The sequence below is a fragment of the Drosophila obscura genome, unplaced genomic scaffold (assembly GCF_018151105.1).
Source record: "Drosophila obscura isolate BZ-5 IFL unplaced genomic scaffold, ASM1815110v1 contig_37, whole genome shotgun sequence".
Lineage (NCBI taxonomy): Eukaryota > Metazoa > Arthropoda > Insecta > Diptera > Drosophilidae > Drosophila > Drosophila obscura.
Genome location: NW_024542825.1, coordinates 1,141,412 through 1,162,637, shown reverse-complemented (window position 1 = coordinate 1,162,637; position 21,226 = coordinate 1,141,412). Strand labels below are relative to the sequence as shown.

The 21,226-nt window shown below is 40.2% G+C and overlaps 2 protein-coding genes, 1 non-coding gene and 1 pseudogene across 3 annotated transcripts; all 4 read right to left on the bottom strand.

The window, feature by feature from the left end:
* Positions 1–2,268: 2,268 nt before the first annotated feature.
* Trnad-guc lies at positions 2,269–2,340 on the bottom strand. The gene has a single exon. It is a non-coding gene; the product is annotated as a tRNA-Asp (tRNA).
* Positions 2,341–6,155: 3,815 nt separating this feature from the next.
* Positions 6,156–8,032, bottom strand: LOC111080011 (glycoprotein 3-alpha-L-fucosyltransferase A-like). Its single transcript, XM_022375379.2, has 4 exons — positions 7,754–8,032; positions 7,168–7,689; positions 6,921–7,104; positions 6,156–6,862 (listed from the first exon to the last, which is right to left on the bottom strand). Exons 1-4 carry the CDS (start codon positions 7,852–7,854, stop codon positions 6,302–6,304), a joined length of 1,368 nt encoding a protein of 455 aa, XP_022231071.2. The 5' UTR covers positions 7,855–8,032; the 3' UTR covers positions 6,156–6,301.
* A 452-nt stretch (positions 8,033–8,484) lies between these two features.
* On the bottom strand, positions 8,485–9,945 carry LOC111080037 (glycoprotein 3-alpha-L-fucosyltransferase A-like). The gene is made up of 3 exons (XM_041594823.1): positions 9,333–9,945; positions 9,079–9,262; positions 8,485–9,020 (listed from the first exon to the last, which is right to left on the bottom strand). Exons 1-3 carry the CDS (start codon positions 9,908–9,910, stop codon positions 8,529–8,531), a joined length of 1,254 nt encoding a protein of 417 aa, XP_041450757.1. The 5' UTR covers positions 9,911–9,945; the 3' UTR covers positions 8,485–8,528.
* A 606-nt stretch (positions 9,946–10,551) lies between these two features.
* On the bottom strand, positions 10,552–11,753 carry LOC111080020 (annotated as a pseudogene).
* Positions 11,754–21,226: the final 9,473 nt, after the last annotated feature.

The window sequence follows — 21,226 nt, the reverse complement described above, 5'->3', positions numbered from 1 at the left end:
TACATATATTAAATATTAAAATCATTATTAAAATTTAAATGAGTTCAATGTGTTAATATGCAGTACTATCATTTTGGAAAACTTTGTTCTGTCTGCAACAAAAATTGCATCCAAAAATTATATACCCTCTGTGACAATGGGTATTCCAGAAGAGAAGTACCAAAATCAAGAGAACGAACGATTTTTGGCAATAAATAAATTACAACAAGAGAATGCAGCCAAAGCAATTAAGAGGGGTGCGCTGTGCGAGCGGGAGCGAGCTGGCATCTCTCTCAAAGTGAGAGTGAGACAGAGAGACAACTCCTTCTGTCGACTGCAATTTTAATTACGACTGCGATAAGAGCAAGACGAAAGAAATGGGCAAGAAGGGAGAGCAAGAAGGCAGAGGCAGAGCCCAAGACAATACCGAAAAGGAAGCTAGAGGCAGCTCCTCCACTAATCCTTTAGCAAAGACTTTGACAGTTCGCTTGGCTCGGAAACATCATTAGCAAATACAACATCATCATCATGATCATCATCATCATCATCACTGCGGGAGTGAAACAATAAAACAAAAGCAAACTAAATAACAACAAACATTTATCGCACATCATTATCGTCGTTGTCGTTGTCATTCAGAGAGCGTTCCAGCTTAAAAGTCCCACCACCCCTCTACACCCCCCACCAATGACAATACCAATCTCTGCAATCTCTCAAGCTCTCTGCCGCTCACACCCGCTGCCCGCTCCATTCGCAATCTTTTACTTTCCCACTCTCGCGCAAAGTGTTCTGCTCTCGCCTATTCCTATGTATGTACGGATGTGTTTGCTTTATGTATACCCTGCCAGAGGGTATGATTATTGTAAGACAGAGATGGATAACGGGTATTCCAACTGTAGTACAGAGTTAAACTTATCCATTTTCTGGGGATTTATGCAAGACTCTCGATTGCATAGATCCTTAAATTGAATACGCGTAAAACCGACTAGGCATTCCCACCAAAGATCCACCATTTGTAGATTTGAGTTGGCATCTGCAAGTGTATCAAAAAGCTTATCTACCCACTGCTACCCTTCATACCTTGCTGTTGTGTTTAGTTAGTTTTTATGAGCGTCATTATTTTCGCTTTCCATGGCGCTAAGCATCTTAAGTGGCTCCTCTTCCGTCTCCCTACTTCCACCTATTCTCTTCTCGACTGCTCATCACATTGTGGCTGACGACTCTCTCTCACTCGCTCTCGCTTTGTGTGTGTGCTTGCTGTGCGTGTTTGCATAGGCGCAGCCAAAACGTCTTCGTCAACTTTTGACGATTTTATAATTTAACTTTTGGTGTACAGGCTCTGGCTCTGCCTGCCGTCTCCTTCTCTGCTGCTGTTATTCCAGCCTCTGCTCTGCTGCTGCATAACGGCCGCTGCTGCTAATGTTCTCATAACGTGCGTATCAAAACTATATGCAGTACCTAACCATCATATACTTTAGTAGGTTGGTCTGAATTTTTCACACACATTCTTCGAAATTGCGATATCAACCCCAAATTTTATTTAGAATTTTATCAAACTTTATTTATTTTATTAGGTATTTTTAAATTGTTTTTCTATTGCTAACAGTTTGGAAACTAAAATTGTTAATGGATCATATATATTTGATACGCACCTTACCCACTGATGCTTTCCCCCTCTCTCTCTCTCTCTCATTATCTGCCGCTTCTTAGTTTCAAAAACAACTTAATATGTATTAAGAGAGTGGGTCTGAGTGCTGAGTGATGGGTAAGAGCATAATAGTGGAGGTGCAAGTAAATTAAGGTGGTTAAAGGGTGGGGATAGATAAGCTGACTTTTTGCAAGACCTTCTCTAGGTCTCTTCTAATTAAAAGGCTCTCTTTTGTGCTTTGTTTTTGATGGAAGAACAATCATTTTCGCAGCAATTATGTTGAAAGAATGAAACAATTATGAGAATAAAATAAACCTGATAACATTATAGCATTATGGCAAATTCAAATGCATGAGCATTACTTATCTTACTATTACATTTTCTATGGTACACAAATAATATTTACTAGTTTTGAATAAGTACTGATTGGTATTGGATCCAAATGTGATATGTTCCAATCTGTTCGATAAAATCCTACAAAAAAGGACGTTTAGCTAGCCTCGAGCGCCTCATAATACTCCCAAATATCAGTGGTTTAGAAAAAAAAAAAATGTATGAAAAATAACCAAAACGAAAACAAAAAGCACAGAAAGGTCAAACCTGTAACAAAAGAGAATTAAAAAAAAGAAACTTTTACATCTCTCCCCGACGGGGAATTGAACCCCGGTCTCCCGCGTGACAGGCGGGGATACTGACCACTATACTATCGAGGATGTTGAAATTCCGAAGTCAAATGGGAAAACTCAACATGTCTCGGTGTTTCGGTGTCCCAATACTTATTTCGCACAGCCCACAAAGTCAATTAAATATCGAAGCAAAGTTTGTTATTATTTTTTTACCATTACACTTTGGGTTTCTACTTTATGGACGGCAATCATAAATCAACTAATAACAAATAAAATCACCGAATCATTGTCAGGTGTCCATTTTATTATTCGCATTTTTCACTGTACATTATTTGCAATTTGTATAAACCCAATTTACCCAATGTCTTTATACCTTTGTGCATCTAAATATAAACTTAAATCGCCTATTTAAAGATCTTGACCCATTGATATTTCCCCTGGCTATTTGCGGCTCATTCAAATGCTTTCCAATACAGACACAAAATTCAATTAGGTTGGAGTGGAAAACTTTTCCCTTTGTTCTAATAACATTTACAAATTTTGTGGAGTGGCATATCGTTACCCACTCTTGAGCTGAGGTTTACTCACCTGTTAAGTTAACCTAAGGGTTAAGGGTCGCAGCACAACAATGCTAAAAACTTAACTAAAATGTACAAAGTTTATTTGAAGTTGCCGGAGAACTCTTATGGGCAACAATCTGTTGGGGAGCATTCAAATAACTCAAGGAGAAAGCTCTCAAAATTATTATTATACTAATTATTTGTCGGTTATATGTATGTAAATAGTTTTCCTTTCATGGTAGCTCTCCGCCAATGGCGCATAACTATTCTGGGGAACTAGCATATGACCACACGATGGTCATTCCTATATTCATCATGAATTTCAATTTGTTTCGTCAGAGTGTTGTTGCATTTTGTAAATAACACAAACAAATCGCTTTCAACATAAATGAAACATATGTTAAAAAACCAGCAGAAGCCGATGAACAAAAGCAGTAAACAGGAAGCTTTACATGCAGGACATGCGAACAGGAAGAACAATAAGAAGAAACTAAGAACCCAAACACACACACACACAAACATTGTACAAATGTCAACATTGAGAACAACAAAATGACATAAAAATAAAAAAAAAAAAGAATAGTAATTTTACGATTGCCGAAGTGTTTGATACGCTTACTGGAAAATCAAAACGTTTCTAGGGCAGGATGTGGATAGTCTGTTAGTACTGCTAGTTATTTATTTTTAATGTTTTTTCTTGACATTTATTTCTTTGAGTCCAAAAAATAATATTCCCTCACTCTGAAAGAGCATCAAAATGTATTAAAAACAACAAACAAGCAGCACATACTGGAGGGTATAATGTAGGGACAAAGAAGAGATAGAAGGAGGGACACACCAAACTCAAAACGTAGCTAACAAGCAGCAGCAAAAATAAAAATCTGTAAGCTTCTTTCTGCTTCAATTTACTATACTTTCTGTCTCTTGGTCCCTCTCACCATTATAATGAAATATCTATAAATTGTATGTAAGTTCCATCGTTAGAGGGAGACAGAAAACCACCCACACTCACCTCACACAGATAGAAGGGGGGAGAATCCACTTTCTTGCTTTCGTGTCTTGGTGGCCCTCCCGAGGGCCATAAATAATATTATTATGGGTTCGGTTCCTGGAGGCAACTTGTATTTGTCAAAGCAAACAAAACTTATGTATGTGTGGGTGTGTGTGTGTGTACTTGTTGTTAACGGCATTATTATTGGCAGGCATTATTCATGCAACAAGTGATACGTTGCTACTTGGCGGAGCGTCGTCGACTTCCGTCTAATTATGGCTAATTGATTGGGTTTAAGGTTCCGGGAATTGTCAATTGATTTGCGCTCAGATTACGCTATATATACATAATCCATAATTCTGGTTCATATTAATGGTAAAAAGGGATTAAGAGAAACATTTGAAAACGATTCCAAACGATATCAGCGATCCATAAGAGGTATGCTTAATTCTTAATACTTAATTCCCAGCATAAAAAATCATTTACACAAAAACTTCAAATCTATTTCATTAAATACAATTTTAGCAAAAATTTCAAACAAACTCTCGCTAAGTAAGCTTAGGTACCCAACCCAGTTAAAACACATTTTTAATCAATTAAATTAGCATTTAAAATCAGCGAATACAAATAAAATATTAGAGCGCATGGAGACATTGGGGAAAAAACCTTTATTTACACATATTGACAGCAATAAAATACAACAAAAAAAAAACAGAAAAAACGCAAAACAGATAACCCAAGCAACAACAAAATCTATACAAAGAGAATTTTTATACAGCAAAAACCCATGTGGTTTTTAATGAGAAATAAAGACACATAATGAGGTTAGAGTTGCAAAATAAATAGACACGAAAAAAACATACATATTGCAATAGGCTTAAAAACTATGATACTCCACTCGAGATGTACTCACATAAGACTCATGTATATAAAGGACACACACAGAAAGAGAGACGTAGTTAATGGTAGTTTTGAATTTTGAATAGAGACCACAGAACACCCACAAAAAAAGCGATACAATCACTTTGTTTATATATATAAATAATATATATTTATTTTTCTTATTTTTTGACACGTTACGTTACGTTACAAGACGTAATGACATAAGCGTAGGATTTTTAATATATGTATATATATATATTTTTTGTTTGTAACTTTTTGCGAAAACGACGACGACAATTACGAGACTCGATTAAATTTTATTTGCACATTTACTTTAATAATAAAAATTGCCAAAATTAAAAGACAATAACGCAGACGAAAAAGACAAGAAAAAAAAAGGCAGAATTATATATAGTATATAGAGAATTAGAGAGACGATCAGCAACGTTATCAAGACAACAGACTCTGACAAACTAAAAAACACACACGAAGGAAAACAAAAACAAAAAAAGGCAAACGAAATGAAACACACAAAAAATAATGAAATCAAATCAATGAAAATTACTTTCGACCGAGGCCGACACACACACAGTACTCGCTGATCGGTGATAATGCCCTGATCAGCGATCGAATTAAGAGGCGGCACACACACACAATCTACACTCAACTCTCGAGCAGAGCAGCAGCAGCAGCGATAGATAGAGAGATGCAGACAGACAGACAGAGACACAGAGAGAGTAGAAAAAAGAGCGCGAGGCTCGCTGGGTATTTTCGAAAATTGATAAGAACCCAATTCGAATCGATTGTTCAGTTTGTTGGCATTTAAGTTCGAAAATCGAATAGAGATCAATGCAAGTGGCAGCAGTGTATGGGAATGATAGATAGAGTGGGATGGGGTGGGGGTATTCTTATCAGTTCGAAGCGAGAGGGGTAATATGTGTGGCTGGTGTCACATTTGATCTGGTTTCAAAAGAGAGAGACTAGAGATATTTGGAACTGACCTTTGCCAAGCGTTTGGTTTTGAATTTATTCGGCTGGTAGGAAAAATAAAAAAAAATACACAATTACACGACAAAATCGATAAGATAATGGCACGGCATGAGGCGGAGCTTTAAGGCCTTTAAATACCTACTAAATAATAAATCGATCAATAATTATAACTAAAGTAAAATAATGGCACCAAGCACATCCTGGTCTCACATTTATCATAAATCCCAAAAATGTCGTCTGCTACTTACTGTGGCATTTATGGGCCAAACAAAGAAATAAACTAGCCCCAAATAAACGCCCCCCCCAACCTTATAACTAGCCGAACGAAAGTAAAAGTAATGCAATTCTTATTTTGCAGGTATTAGATGCCGATGCCACACGTGCCACTTGAGCCCCTGTCAACATGCCACACGGCGCTTTCGTTGTCATCGTTCATGCGTCTCATGTCGCAAGCATTTTCCAAATGAAAATCTTTTCCCTGCATTAATCCATTTCATTTTCTGTGCGTGACAAATTTTAATAAAAAGCCATTGACCAGAAGCCATTGACCCAAGGGACATTTAAACACTTTGTTGAACTTCAGCCTCTGGTATCGAGTGTAGTTAATTCTGTTATCTGTTATCTTTTAGTCTGGCATAAAATTTTTGGCCACTTTGATGTTTCCGAATAAATCTTGCTTCCCCAATCTGAGGGAGTGAGTATCCTTCATTCCTATACGGCCCCTCCAGGAGCCGCGGATGCACATTCCCTGCAATATCCTTTCGTTGCTGGACCGGGCCGGATCTCGCACCTCATCCTCATAGTGCAGCATCGCACAGACCCGGCACCAGAAGTGCGTGTCAATGAATTCCCCCGTACCCCTCCACAAGAAGTACGAGTTGTACTGATCGTCATCACGGTCCAGAACTCTCAGATACTCGGCCAACTCCTTTGCCGACTCAAAGTTATCCACGTGTATGTACGAGTGACGAGGCGCCAGTTCCTCGTAGTCCGCCGGCCGGGCACCCATCACAATGGGCAGCACCCCTCGGTCCAGGGCATTCACAAGATATTTCTCCGTGATATAGTCCATGCAGTTGGAGTCTTCGAAGGCCAGGTAGAACTTGTAATTTTCAAGTAACTTCAAGCACTTTTCTGGCGTGGAACGCGAGCATTTCAACTTGCCACATGCGCCATAAATGTCCACCTGATGGAATAAACGAAAATTAGATCAGCATGAACTGAGAGAGGAGCCTCAACTCTACCTTGATGTGATGTTGCAGCTCAAGGGCATACTTTAATCTACCATTTACCGCGTTACAATTGGACACGAACCAGGCCACCTTCTTCGTTTTGTTCGCCGCATAGTTTCGGTCCTGTTTCCTCTCCTGGACGTTGTCGTCGTAGTACACCCACTTCGTATAGGGCGCAACGATGGTGCTGTCGCGTCTGCCAATAAAGGAACATTCGCATAAGCTATGAATGAATGCAAAGAGTGAACGAAAGAGTCACCTGTGGGTGGCCGTCCAGTTAACACCATCTGGCACTGGTACATAGGTGGCCATAGAAAAGAGCATGTTGATTTGCTTGGAATTTTTGGGAACTTTTCCCGTTGGCTTGAACTTTTCCTTGTGGAGCATCATGTCGGCGGTGCTGGCCATTTGCATATCGTCAGTTAGCTCGCAGGTATGCACGGGACACTTGGCGATCCGGAAGATATCGCGGCCCCTCTTCACATTCCACTGACGCAGGCCATGGACGAGGAGAATGGTTTTCAGCTGGCCGCTTTCTACGATCCGGTGGTAGCTCTGCGGCACGTACATCAGCTGATTGACAATGCGGTCACTTTTATCCACTTGAGACGGTAGCAACCTGTGTTCCTTGTCAATTCTGTTGGCCATAGGCGGACGGGAATTGTACTCTGTATTTGAGAAATACCAGGCATTGCCTCGGAACGTCTTCGACTGGAACCTTGTATCAAATTTCTTGTTTCCCTTCTGATGCTGATGCGGGGTGTCCAGTTCTTCATAGTTCCTGATGGATCAATTAATTAAGAGCTAAAATTATTCACCTCAAGGCGAATTACTCCATTACTCACTTGTTATTAAAATAAAATATAAGCAGCAGAGCGCAGATCACTGCCAAATAAATACATTTCTTGAGCGATAATTTTCGTATTCGCATATTCGATAAAATCATTCCTTTTAACTTGGACTTATTATTAACAGTCTTTAGACGCACCAACTGATGGTGCTTGAAATTAGTTAATTACTTTTGTAAATTTAGTATTCATAAGTATTAAGGAAATTGTTAAATTACAAATAAAATATAAGTTTTGCTGTTAACAGGTCGACTTGTAGATTGACATTGAAATCAAACGGAATAATAAATTCCATAGCAATTCTTGTCTCAGCAAATATGAGTTTACATTAACCAGTCGAGTTTTTTCCATGCCTTCTCAGGTACATCTGAGATCTGGACAAAAACAAAAGCCAATTCCAATTAAAAATGCTCAAAAATAATTGAGTTAATACGAACTCTGCACCAATAGAGTTTGAGTCGGTGATTGTGCCTCACATACAAGTCAAACGCACAACATTTGAACGAAGAGGCACGAATGGAATGAGTGGGAGTGCGGGAACTGGAGTCCGACTCAGCCAACAACAAAATACACAGTATTTGCCGACGGGCCAAAGTCGGTGCACAGAAACCAAAAAGAATATACGATGACATAGCAACAGTGTATGAATGTCTCGAATGATTCGAACCAAAGTGGAATACTCTTTGCAGTTCGCTTGCTGGCCTACTGTACTTAATCTAAGTCTATGCTTTTGTTTAAATACATTTCCACTTTATTGACCAATTTAAATTCACTATTCACTATTATTCCTCCAAGAGCGGTGGCTGCAAACGTCCGGGCCACGCCACCACTGGTTGTGATCTTCGTACCAGTACGGCTTTAGCAGCTCCTCTTCGTTATGCAGCATAGCACAGACCCGGCACCAGAAGTGCGTGTCAATGAATTCCCCCGTACCCCTCCACAAGAAGTACGAGTTGTACTGAACGTCATCAGCGTCCAGAACTTTCAGGTACTCGGCCAACTCCTTTGGCGACTCAAAGCTATCCACGTGTATGTACGAGTGACGAGGTGCAAGTGCCTCGTAGTCCTCCGGCCGGGCACCCATCACAATGGGCAGCACCCCGCGGTCCAGGGCATTCACAAGATATTTCTCCGTGATATAGTCTATGCAGTTGGAGTTTTCGAAGGCCAGGTAGAACTTGTAATCGTTTTCCAGTAACTTAAAGCATTTTTCTGGGGTTAAACGCGAGCATGTCAAATTGCCACATGCTCCATAAATGTCCACCTGATGGAATAAACGAAAATTAGATCAGCATGAACTGAGAGAGGAGCCTCAACTCTACCTGGATGTGATGTTGCAGCTCAAGGGCATACTTTAATCTACCATTTACCGCGATACAATTGGACACGAACCAGGCCACCTTCTTGGTTTTGTTCGCGGCATAGTTTCGGTGCTGCTGCTTCTGCTGGACGTTGTCGTCGTAGTACACCCACTTCGAATAGGGCGCAACGATGGTGCTGTCGCGTCTGCCAATAAGGGAACACAAACTTATAGTACGCAATGATTAGATGCACATAAATTAGGGGGAAGAGTCACCTGTAGGTGGCCGTCCAGTTAATGACATCTGGCACCTTTAATTTGCGTGTGTTATAGGGACACTCCAGATTGTAGAGCATCCAGACTTGCTTGGTATTATTGGTACGTATCAGGCGCGTGGAACTGACATTTCCCGTGATCAGATAGTTTTTATAGAGGATCATGTCGGCAGTGCCAGCCATATCCAAATCGTTAGTTAGCTCGCAGCTATCTACTGGACACTTGTCGCTCAGGAAGACATCGCGGCCCCTCTTCACATTCCATTGAAGCAGGCCATGGACGAGGAGAATGGTTTTCAGCTGGCCGCTGGCATTGATCTTCTCGTAGTTGTGTGGCACGTACATCAGCTGATTGACAATGCGGTCCTTTTCGGGATCCTGAAATGGCAGCAGCTTGATGCCCATCCCCTTAGTCGGCAGGGGATAGTCTTCACCATTATCGAAGAACCAGGGCTTGGCGGGCGACTCCTTCAGAACGATGATTTTAAAAGCAAATATTAACAGCAGAGCGCTGATCAGTGCAAAGTAAATACATTTCTTGAGCGATAATTTTCGTATTCGCATATTCGATAAAATCATTCCTTTTAACTTGGACTTATTATTAACAGTCTTTAGACGCAAGACGCACCAACTGATGGTGCTTGAAATTAGTTAATTACTTTTGTAAATTTAGTATTCATAAGTATTAAGGAAATTGTTAAATTAGAAATAAAATATAAGTTTTGCTGTTAACACGTCGACTTGTAGATTGACATTGAAATCAAACGGAGTAATAAATTCCATAGCAATTCTTGTCTCAGCAAATATGAGTTTACATTAACCAGTCGAGTTTTTTCCATGCCTTCTCAGGTACATCTGAGATCTGGACAAAAACAAAAGCCAATTCCAATTAAAAATGCTCAAAAATAATTGAGTTAATACAAACTCTGAACCAATAGACTTTGAGTCAGTGATTGTGCCTCACATACAAGTCAAACGCACAACATTTGAACGAAGAGGCACGACTGGAATGAGTGGGAGTGACGGGAACTGGGGGAGTCCGACTCAGCCAACAACAAAATACACAGTATTTGCCGACGGGCCAAAGTCGGTGCACAGAAACCAAAAAGAATATACGATGACATAGCAACAGTGTATGAATGTCTCGAATGATTCGAACCAAAGTGGAATACTCTTTGCAGTTCGCTTGCTGGCCTACTGTACTTAATCTAAGTCTATGCTTTTGTTTAAATACATTTCCACTTTATTGACCAATTTAAATTCACTATTCACTATTATTCCTCCAAGAGCGGTGGCTGCAAACGTCCGGGCCACGCCACCACTGGTTGTGATCTTCGTACCAGTACGGCTTTAGCAGCTCCTCTTCGTTATGCAGCATAGCACAGACCCGGCACCAGAAGTGCGTGTCAATGAATTCCCCCGTACCCCTCCACAAGAAGTACGAGTTGTACTGAACGTCATCAGCGTCCAGAACTTTCAGGTACTCGGCCAACTCCTTTGGCGACTCAAAGCTATCCACGTGTATGTACGAGTGACGAGGTGCAAGTGCCTCGTAGTCCTCCGGCCGGGCACCCATCACAATGGGCAGCACCCCGCGGTCCAGGGCATTCACAAGATATTTCTCCGTGATATAGTCCATGCAGTTGGAGTCTTCGAAGGCCAGGTAGAACTTGTAATCGTTTTCCAGTAACTTAAAGCATTTTTCTGGGGTTAAACGCGAGCATGTCAAATTGCCACATGCTCCATAAATGTCCACCTGATGGAATAAACGAAAATTAGATCAGCATGAACTGAGAGAGGAGCCTCAACTCTACCTGGATGTGATGTTGCAGCTCAAGGGCATACTTTAATCTACCATTTACCGCGTTACAATTGGACACGAACCAGGCCACCTTCTTGGTTTTGTTCGCGGCATTATTGCTTGGTTTTGCTTGGTATTATTGGTACGTATCAGGCGCGTGGAACTGACATTTCCCGTGATCAGATAGTTTTTATAGAGGATCATGTCGGCAGTGCCAGCCATATCCAAATCGTTAGTTAGCTCGCAGCTATCTACTGGACACTTGTCGCTCAGGAAGACATCGCGGCCCCTCTTCACATTCCATTGAAGCAGGCCATGGACGAGGAGAATGGTTTTCAGCTGGCCGCTGGCATTGATCTCCTCGTAGTTGTGTGGCACGTACATCAGCTGATTGACAATGCGGTCCTTTTCGGGATCCTGAAATGGCAGCAGCTTGATGCCCATCCCCTTAGTCGGCAGGGGATAGTCTTCACCATTATCGAAGAACCAGGGCTTGGCGGGCGACTCCTTCAGAACGATGATTTTAAAAGCAAATATTAACAGCAGAGCGCTGATCAGTGCAAAGTAAATACACTTATTGAGCGATAATTTTCGTATTCGCATGGTCGATAGAATAATTTATTTTAACTAGACTTCGACTTGGACTTCAAATTACAGCCGTTAATTCTTAAATAAATACAATCAAAGAAGGTCATTCCTCCCTCAACCTTTTGAAATTACTTTTAGAATGTTTGATAAGAAAATCAAATGGAATAAATAATTGCATTGCATTTCATGTCTCATGACATGAGAGGTAGCAATTTTTGCCTAGCGCCCTTTTACATGCCTTATATCAAGCCACAAAATACTGCCTCCTGGTGTACAATTTCCCAGCCATGTCGAATCAATAAATGACCACAGAACACAAGTTAATGGCTGCAGTTACTACCAACAATAACCGCAGACAACAAAAGATACAGGGATACCTTGTATCTTCCTTCCATTCAATTGCTAATGGCCGGTAATTTGCCAAACACCCGAAGGCCAAACAGCCGGCCTCCAAGACCCATTTTAGAGTGTGGCAAAGAAATTAGCCATCATTTAGTGTAATGAGCATAATAATAGCAACTAATGGGCCCCCGCCAGTGCCAGAAAAAGGAAGATTCGAACCATCATTTGATTAAACAAAGATTGACTGAAGTACGATTAACTTTTGCGATACAAACGGAAAGTGTTATAAATGTGCTGCAATTTGTAATGGCAAGGCAACACACAGCCAAGAAAATAATCATAATAAAAGCATACAATTGCCAAGGCCATGCCGAATTACTCAATTAATTCAGTTCGGTCTGCCAATAATTACAAATAAGCAGCCAACGAAGAAAAACCTTCTCTTTTTTTTTAATTATTTTCCTTCTTCTGCGAACGCATTTAATAAAGAATAATTACAAAGAATCCAACAAGGATATGAACGGAGCTAGCAGAAAAGAATGTGTGTATAGAGGGAAAAAAATAATTAACAAAACTGCCGCAACAGCAGCACAACAACTGCCGAACCAACACCCACCCACCACACAAGATGGCATTTAATTAACATATAAATTAACGACTAAAACAAATGTACGCGCCAATCAAATGATGATATACGTTTCCAGATTTGGGATAGGGAGACAGCTTTATGTACTTTATTAAATCCTTGAAGTATTGGGCGGGCTTTGGGCTTTGGGAATTTTTTTTGGCAACGAAAATTTCGAAACCAGAGATTTTTGTATGACACTCAGATTTCAACACAAAAAAAAAAAGAGCTGATACTTATTATATATTTTATATATTTTATATATTTTTTTATATTTTTATTATGATTTTATTTCTCAATATTTTCAAAAGATATTTTGCAATTTTCCTTTGTTTAAATGTTGAACCTATATCCAGTTGAGTGGCACTGTACGTTAGAGTTTCAGTCCTCCCTCATTCATGGACATTCATTGATGAAAACATTTGAATGCAATTATTAGCTATGACCACGGAAATAACCATGCATTTAATTAACTGAAATTTCGAATTTGAATAAAATATTGGAAAATGAAAACAAAATAAATAAATAATAAAGCCATTAGCAAAGCAAAAAGGGAAATGTTTTAAGGGTACAGCGAATTTGAATCGATTTCCGTTTGCTGCCATTTAAAATCAGAGCAAAACAATAGGCACAAATTCGAGAGAGAAAAAAATAAAAAAAACCCAACATTCATTTGACAGCCGCGCGGCGCGCTGTCTCAACCAATTTTCGTCAAATTAGTGAATATTTTGTAGTTCAAAGGGGCTTTGGAAATGGAGATGGCTTGCTGTCAGTTTGGTTTAACAAACAACGAAAAAAAAAAAAAAAACGAGGCAAGTGAAATGGCAAATAAAATAAAACACACACCACACCAACGAGAGAGAATCATTTATTTGGGAAGCGAGCCGCCGCTCACATTCGTAAAATCGTCCATTGCATTGTTTTATGTCAGCTTCATCAGCAGCACTAGAAAGTGAACTGGGGCAGCATCATCGAATGGAGAATTCAATTGTGTTGCACAGCACAGTAGGAGCTGCATGCAGCATCAGCCAGCAGTGCTCGTTAAATCAGGAACGACTCCGGCAAGTGGACAAAGATGACTGCGGAATGATCTACAAGGTCTGAAAATAAATGGACTTTTTTCTATTCAATTAAAGCTCGCTGCAGTTACAGCTGGAAGACTCAGACACTATCACTAAATATTTAAAGCACATATTTCGGTCACTGTTTTAATTTTACGGCTCAGATTTAGTCCTTCCACTTTTCGCTGCGTCACAAACACAACAGAAAAGTGCTGATGCCCTGCCATCAAAACAGCAATCGCATAGATCTGTGGCACGTCAAACCACCATCATCCATTCCTCATCACATTCCGCATTACCGTCATTGACGAATGAAAACGACGACGATGATGATGATGATGCTTCGGGTTTTGGGAGCAGACTGCAACACAATGCTGACGATTTTGGGCAAAACAATATGGCAGTTTCTTTGCTGTTCCTTTTACAGCTCCATCGATTCCGTTTATGTTATGTATTCGCGTAGCAGTCTTTTCTTTTTTTGTAGTTTAAAATGCATTCGATGTCGGTCGAAAGGTCCAAAGTAGGTCGTGTGCTGCGGAATATTTGTATTGGTGACAGGGAAAGGATTATTCCTTGATTATGTATGGATTACGTATTTTTTGGACTCTCAATTCATAGCTTTTATCAAAGGAAATACATCCTATGGTCACTTGTAGCCCTCTCATGTCAATTATCTCGCCACTTGGAGATCCTTCAAAGCAGCATTTCCCCTCTTTGTGTTGGTTGGTATTCCGTATACAAAGTTCCAACAGCATTATTCAATTTCGTGGCCTCTCTCTGCCAATAGATCGTCTTTGGGTTGCCGCCATCAACCACATCAAATGCTCTCTCTACACATCCCACAGAACTTCAATCAGGCAAAAGACCACAAATCCCAAAAATCAGTCACAATTATTACACCCACAGCAGTTGGAAGAGGGAGGGTCTCCTGAGGTTATCCACCAACCAGCCAGCCAGCCAGCTAGGCCACCTACCTCTCCCCACGCGCTCAGTCCCTGTTCATTAAGCTTTCCATTTAAAACCAAACCAACGGGAAAATCCTTTTGGGAACAATGCGAAAACTATTCTCCATAACAAATACGAACTGAAAGTGGTGGGGGGGGCTGGTATTTGGGAACTGAGGCGGGGGAGGCTGGTGTGTTTGGGCTCTCGGCTGGGTGGGAAAGTTGGTTGACTGATTGATAGACAAGGAGACAGTCAGCGACACCATCAACGTCGTTTCGGCCATGGTTCTGGTTCTGCTCGTACTTGTCCTCCCTTCCGCCCCACCCCCGCCCTTGGGTCGTTGTCAATTAACGTAGGAAAATGACTTCCGCTTTGATTGTGCGACGCTTGAAACAGCCCGCCCGCACTCTGCCCTCTGCCTGGTTGCCTGGCTGCCCTTCTCCATCCGAGAGCTAACCTTATCCATCGATCGACTGTCAACTGGTTGACTGCCTGCCTAACAGTCAGCGCCCCTGTTTCCGTTTCCGATTAAAGCTTCGGCAGAATAGTTTTGAGTGTACTTCCCCCCTCCCCAACACATGCTCACATTCCTTTTCTATTCGCTGGGCCAAAAGTTTCGCATGAAGTGATTTCTGCAATTGTTCATCATCAACATCATCAATCGTTTGATTAATGGCTATTTAATTGTGAATTTTATGAGAGGTGCGCGCTGCACAAGAATATTTTACGCTTTCGTCTGTTAGTTAATGCCTTTGGGCAGCTGTGTCGGTGCCCAGAATATAACAACAATACACATATTATTTGCCTAGGCGCAGGGAATGCATAATTTTCGGTCCGAATAATTTAACAACAAAAGTCGGTCCCAAGAAAGTAAAAAATATGTGCAATAATTATATCCTAATTACACAGACCAAGCGGCCCCATAAATGTTTTATCAGTTTGATACACAAAAAAAAAAATTAAATAAAAATAAAAAAAATTAAATAAAAATAAAAGAAATTAAATAAAAATAAAAAAAATTAAAACAAAAAAAAAAAAAAAAAAAAAAAAAAAATTTAATAAAAAAAAATTAAATTAAATTATGGTAACATCACAAGTAACTTCTTAGTGCGTATCTACAAGTGAGTACATCTATGTACATATGTTTTAAGAATTTATTGATTGCCTTGGTGCCACATCCAAATCACATTCTGCATGTGCTCCAATCCCAATTTTCGCCGAATGCCATGCAAATGCCTCTCCGCAAATCAGATTCACTGGGCATCACTTATACACGGGGACGAAGACACCTTTTGGGACCAACTAAAGCATGAAATTAGGCAAACAACTTTTACCCAACGAAACAACAAGAACAACGATGCGAAGCAGCGCGGCATGGAGAGAAAGAAAGACTAGTCGAATACTTAAATACACTTGCAGAATAAATATTTTGTAATTTTGCTAGAATTATGGGTGGCCCATTTGATAGCATCACGAATAATTCTTAATGGATCGGCAGGCCAATAATAAAACACAAATATACCCTTTGAAAGTGTATACGCGGGCCTGGCAGTCAGAGGAGACACAAAACAAAAAGAGCAAACAAAACGAACGCATTGGGGCACTTAAAACGCACGAAGAGCAACAACAAGAAGGCGTGGATAGAGCAGGAGGATGAGTCGGCGGCAGAAGGTGGGGGGTGGGGAAGAAAGAAAACGGAGCAGGATAGGCTGGTTGGTGGGATGAAGACATCGTCGTCGTGTTTGTCGCAGAGCCGCAATGCAGACGACGACGCAAACAGAACGCCTAAGTAATTGCAAAATAAACAAGCATCAACAAAAGATTAAGACGCACCGAGCCACGCCTTTTGCTTACTTCCCTCCACAGAGGCGAGTGTATCGACTTTACAAATACCGCGTAATTATATTGGTAGTATGGGGGAATATGGGATACATATAAATGTTAATGAGTCTCCCTAGAAAAGAGAAAAATGAAAAAATCAACCTTAACTGCTAAGCTACGCTGCGAGAGAGTAGTGTTTTGCACGACTGATTTATTGGGTTTGATTATACAGAGATCAGTAGATAATGGATAACCATTACCATTATTATTATTATTTACATTCTATTATTTTATTCTATTCTATTCTATTCTTCTGATTAAGGGAAATTGTTACATTTCATTGACACAACGACCCAATGAAGGAATATACCTTTTGTAATCTACAGGAACAGTGTTGCAAACCAGAGTAAAATGAGCTGAAAGCGGTTACAATTGCAAATATTTTATTTGTTTTTCAATTGCATTAATTTGAAAGAAGAAAAAAAAAATGTTAAAAAAAAAAACTTTAAAACAATTAAACAGCTCAAAGAAGTGGAAGTTTTCTTTGTCGGGAATGAAAATTATACACTTCTTTAGAGGCAAGAGAATCAGAGGAGGAATGGAATCCTTTTTTTTAGGTAATGCTGGAAGATAACTTTCTCGACATTTGTGGTCGATGTGCAAATGAAGCGCAGGCAATCCACCGGGCGCGGCCACTTCCTATAAAATCTACCATCAACCCCAGCAGCATCCCCGCTACTTATAAAAGTTGTCGTTGCACAAATTTTACTGTACCCCCCTCACACAACCACCCAGTACCCAGTGTCCTGTACTCTTCGTTGAAATTCTTTGGATTTTGGAAAGCAAAAATTGTTAGCGCAGAAAGTTTTTACAACTGTGTTAAGAAAATAGCAGAAAAGGAGTTTGCCGGCGGTATGGTAAGAGGTTGGGGTTGCCCTTCGAAGCGTTAAGCAATTTGCCAGCTTCTTGCACAATATTCCCTCCCTCTGCACCCCAGGGAGGGCTGAAAGACAGCGAGCGGGGTGAGCAGGCAAGTCCGTCTTGGCCCGGCCAATGCGGGTCTAACAGTTAAGTGCGGGATTAAGAAAAGATAAACATTTGTAAGGATTTAGTTCAAAGTTTGCCTTTAGCCGCCTGTTTGTTTTTGTTTGCCTTCGTATTATTATTATTATTATTGTTCTTGTTGTTAATTTTTGGGGGCGCCACAGAGCTAGTTTCTCTTGGATTGCAGTTGGAACTGCAGTTGATGCAAGTTTTTCTTTGAATTTCTTTCGCTGTTTATTTCTATGGTTGATGAAAGGAGGCATATAATGTGGGGAATTGCAGTTGGACTGAATGAGAATAAAAGAAGTTGCACTGTAGGAGAATATTTTCATAAATCAGAAGGAGAGTTTTAGCGAGGTTTTATGAGAACTAAATGGGAAGAATAGGCCAATGGCAAGCTATGGTTGGAGAACAATTACCACTGCAAAATCTATTGAATGTTTCTCTTCTTCTAATAGCATAAAGAATATTTCTCGGAGAGAGATAATGCTCAATGCAGGAGCAGTTCAAAATGGCATTTGTAAAAATATATTGAATATTTTTTTCCTTTATGCGAAGCTACTCTGTGAGAGGGCCACGCTATGCAGGGATTCTATTTCCGTTCAAGGCCGGCTCAATTTCTATCGTCTCTGTCCTAACTCTTTCTAACATTTACAATCAACTGACTTATTCATTACACCCATAAATGATTCTCGCTTCTTTTTTTTTACGACTGCGAACAGAATACCAAGAGAGCATCCAAAGAGCATCCACAAACAACATCAATTGCAATGTATGGGAAGGGAACACACTTGGTCGATGACTTGTAGACAAGAATCGTAAAATATCAACGCCAATAACTTTTGCCAATGGCTGGCGGAGAGCAACCCCACCACTGGGCGAGGGCGTGGAGAGCTACGTCCTGATGCTGGGTGCTATCATTGACTGACTAAGCACGATGCACCAGAAGCTGAACTGAAAATCGTGTGGCAAACGTTTTGCGACGAGGAGTGAAGACAACCCCGATGGCGTTGGATGCAAACGCCAACGGGCAAATGCAAACGCAGACAAAGCAAAGTAAAGGACAGCACAGCACAGCAGCAGAGCGGAGACAGAGGCAGAGCCAAATAGAGCTAGCTGCTGCATGCGTGTGGGATAACTGTTGTATGGCAGTTCTTTTGCCCAAAGGCGTCCGTCATATGAAGCAGAAGCTGAAGCAGCAGGGTCCTTTTTGCTACCATATTGATGATGCATTTGCTGTGGCCAATGCACAAAGGGCGTGGAGGGTTTGCCGCCTCCCCGTGCGGCCAAACCAACCTCTAGGCGAAGGCAGCTTCAAATAGATGCTCATTTTTTGTTCCTGCTGCTGTTGCTCCCTTTACACTGCACGTAATATTAAGAAGTTATTATTATTATTTTTTTTTATTTCTATTTATTTATTATTATTATTTTTTATTATTGTTATTTATTATTTTATTTTATTTATTTATTATTTATATTTTTGATTATTATTATTTTTTATTGCTATTATTTATTATTTATTATTTTATTATTATTATTTATTATTTTATTATTATTATTTATTATTTTATTATTATTATTTATTATTTTATTATTATTTATTATTTTATTATTATTATTTATTATTTTATTATTATTATTTATTATTTTATTATTATTATTTATTATTTTATTATTATTATTTATTAATTTATTATTATTATTTATTATTTTATTATTATTATTTATTATTTTATTATTATTATTTATTGTTTTTTATTATTTATTTATTTTTTTATTTATTTATTTATTTACTATTGAAAAAGAGTTGGGGTATTTGTGGTGTGGATGTGTGTGGGGGGTGCCCCATGTCAGGGCGAGCCGCGGCGGGGGGGCGGGGGGCGGGCTGGTCGCGTGATCCCGTGGCCGCCCCCCGCCCCCCGCGGGGGTTTTCTGTGGGAGCCCTATCCGACTGCTGACTGAATGCGGTTCATATTATGCCAGGCGTAATTTCAGTGCCCCTGCCCCCCGCCCGACCCACCTTCCCCGCGCACACTCGCCGCGTGGGGGACCCCCGGGGGAGCGGCACATCTCATGTTAGTGTTACATGGGGTGGGCGTGTTTTTTTTTTTTTCATCCGTCGGGCGGGTGGGGGCTGCGCCACGCCCGTTTTAGTTATTTTTTGTGTACGAGTCGCACTGGGAGTAGCGCCCTCTCTTTGAGTAAATGCCAGGAAATTAACCCCAACCCCAACTGTCCCTAAAGGGTATTATCTTTACACTTGTGTTTTAATTTTACAATTAAATATTCTGGGAGCTCAGTTATTTCCTCTCAGTGTATGCAAGTTTAGTGTATTTTTTGAACCCTTCTTTTTTTTATGTGCTATGCAGTTGGCAGTCAGTCTGTCTGTGCCCCGCAGTCTCGGAGGCGCAAAATGTGTGCACAAAGGCTTAAGGCAAACAAAGCTGATTCAGCAGCGGCCGTTGAGGCGACTACTACTGTCTGTCAGCAGCTACTCCTCGACTGCACCCGATTACTACTACTACAATGGCAAGGGCCGGAGCCAGAGGCGCGGACCATACTGGGGGGGTCGGTCGCTAGCCATATCCATTGCTAGAGTGCAACGGGGTGCGAGGGCAGCTCTCGCCCAACAATATTCTTCTCCTTTTTTTTTTTGCCCCAGCGCAAACAAATGAAAGTGGATCCACTTGAGCGCAGCAAATGAAGTGCCATAGTTGGGTGGGCAGAACCTAGGGGAAGGGAAGGGGCTTCAGGAAGGCTTGGGAAAGGGTGCAGCAGCAGCGGAAGCAGCAGGATCGGACAGTAAAAGTGCAACGAAAGCGAAAAAAGAACTTGAAACAAATACAAAAGGGTAACACACACACACACACAAACGTCGATGCCTAGCCCATACAAATGATACATGAGTGGTACAGTAAAGACTGTCTTTGTTGTACACCACATTGTAGCTAATTTTCTTTTATTTTTGATTTATGTCAAACGCCACCCTTCCTACAGCTCTTCAGATCCACCAACTAAAGCATGACGTGGATTTGAAGAGCAGTCGAGAGCGTAGTGTTGTGTACTTCACGCTTCCCACTTTTTTATCATTACATTATATGTTAGTCACTTTATATATCATGTATATAATTATCTCGATCCGAAGTAGTAGGTGGCGGTGGCATCAAAGGACTGTGTGAGGCTAGGAGTTTTTGCTTCGATTTTTCTTGTTTACACTTGTTTGTCACATTTTTTTCGACATTTTTTTCTCACTGAGAATTAAATTAAGCATTGCTTTGCTTGTTTTTTTTTATATATATTTTTCATTAATAAGTAATCATTCCTTTAATTAAATGAGTTGTCACTTTCCACTAGGTATTTTAAATTATTTTTGTATATTTTCTCGAATTTTCGAAACAGAAATCACAGTTTTAATGCAGGTTTTCTGCCAACACGCTGGGAAGAGTCGTCAGGCAGATAAATAAAAGAACATTTGACTGACTTCTCCCCCTGTGGTGAAGGTAGACAATGTTTAATTCATTGAGTTCCAAAATATTCAACACTATTAGTTTCAAAATTTTATAATATTTAAATACGTATATTGGTTCAAAATAAAAAAATTTCCGTTTATTCGTCTGATTTGTGTTAATTTTAGATTTTTTGATCCAAGTATTTCGACTGAAATTTGT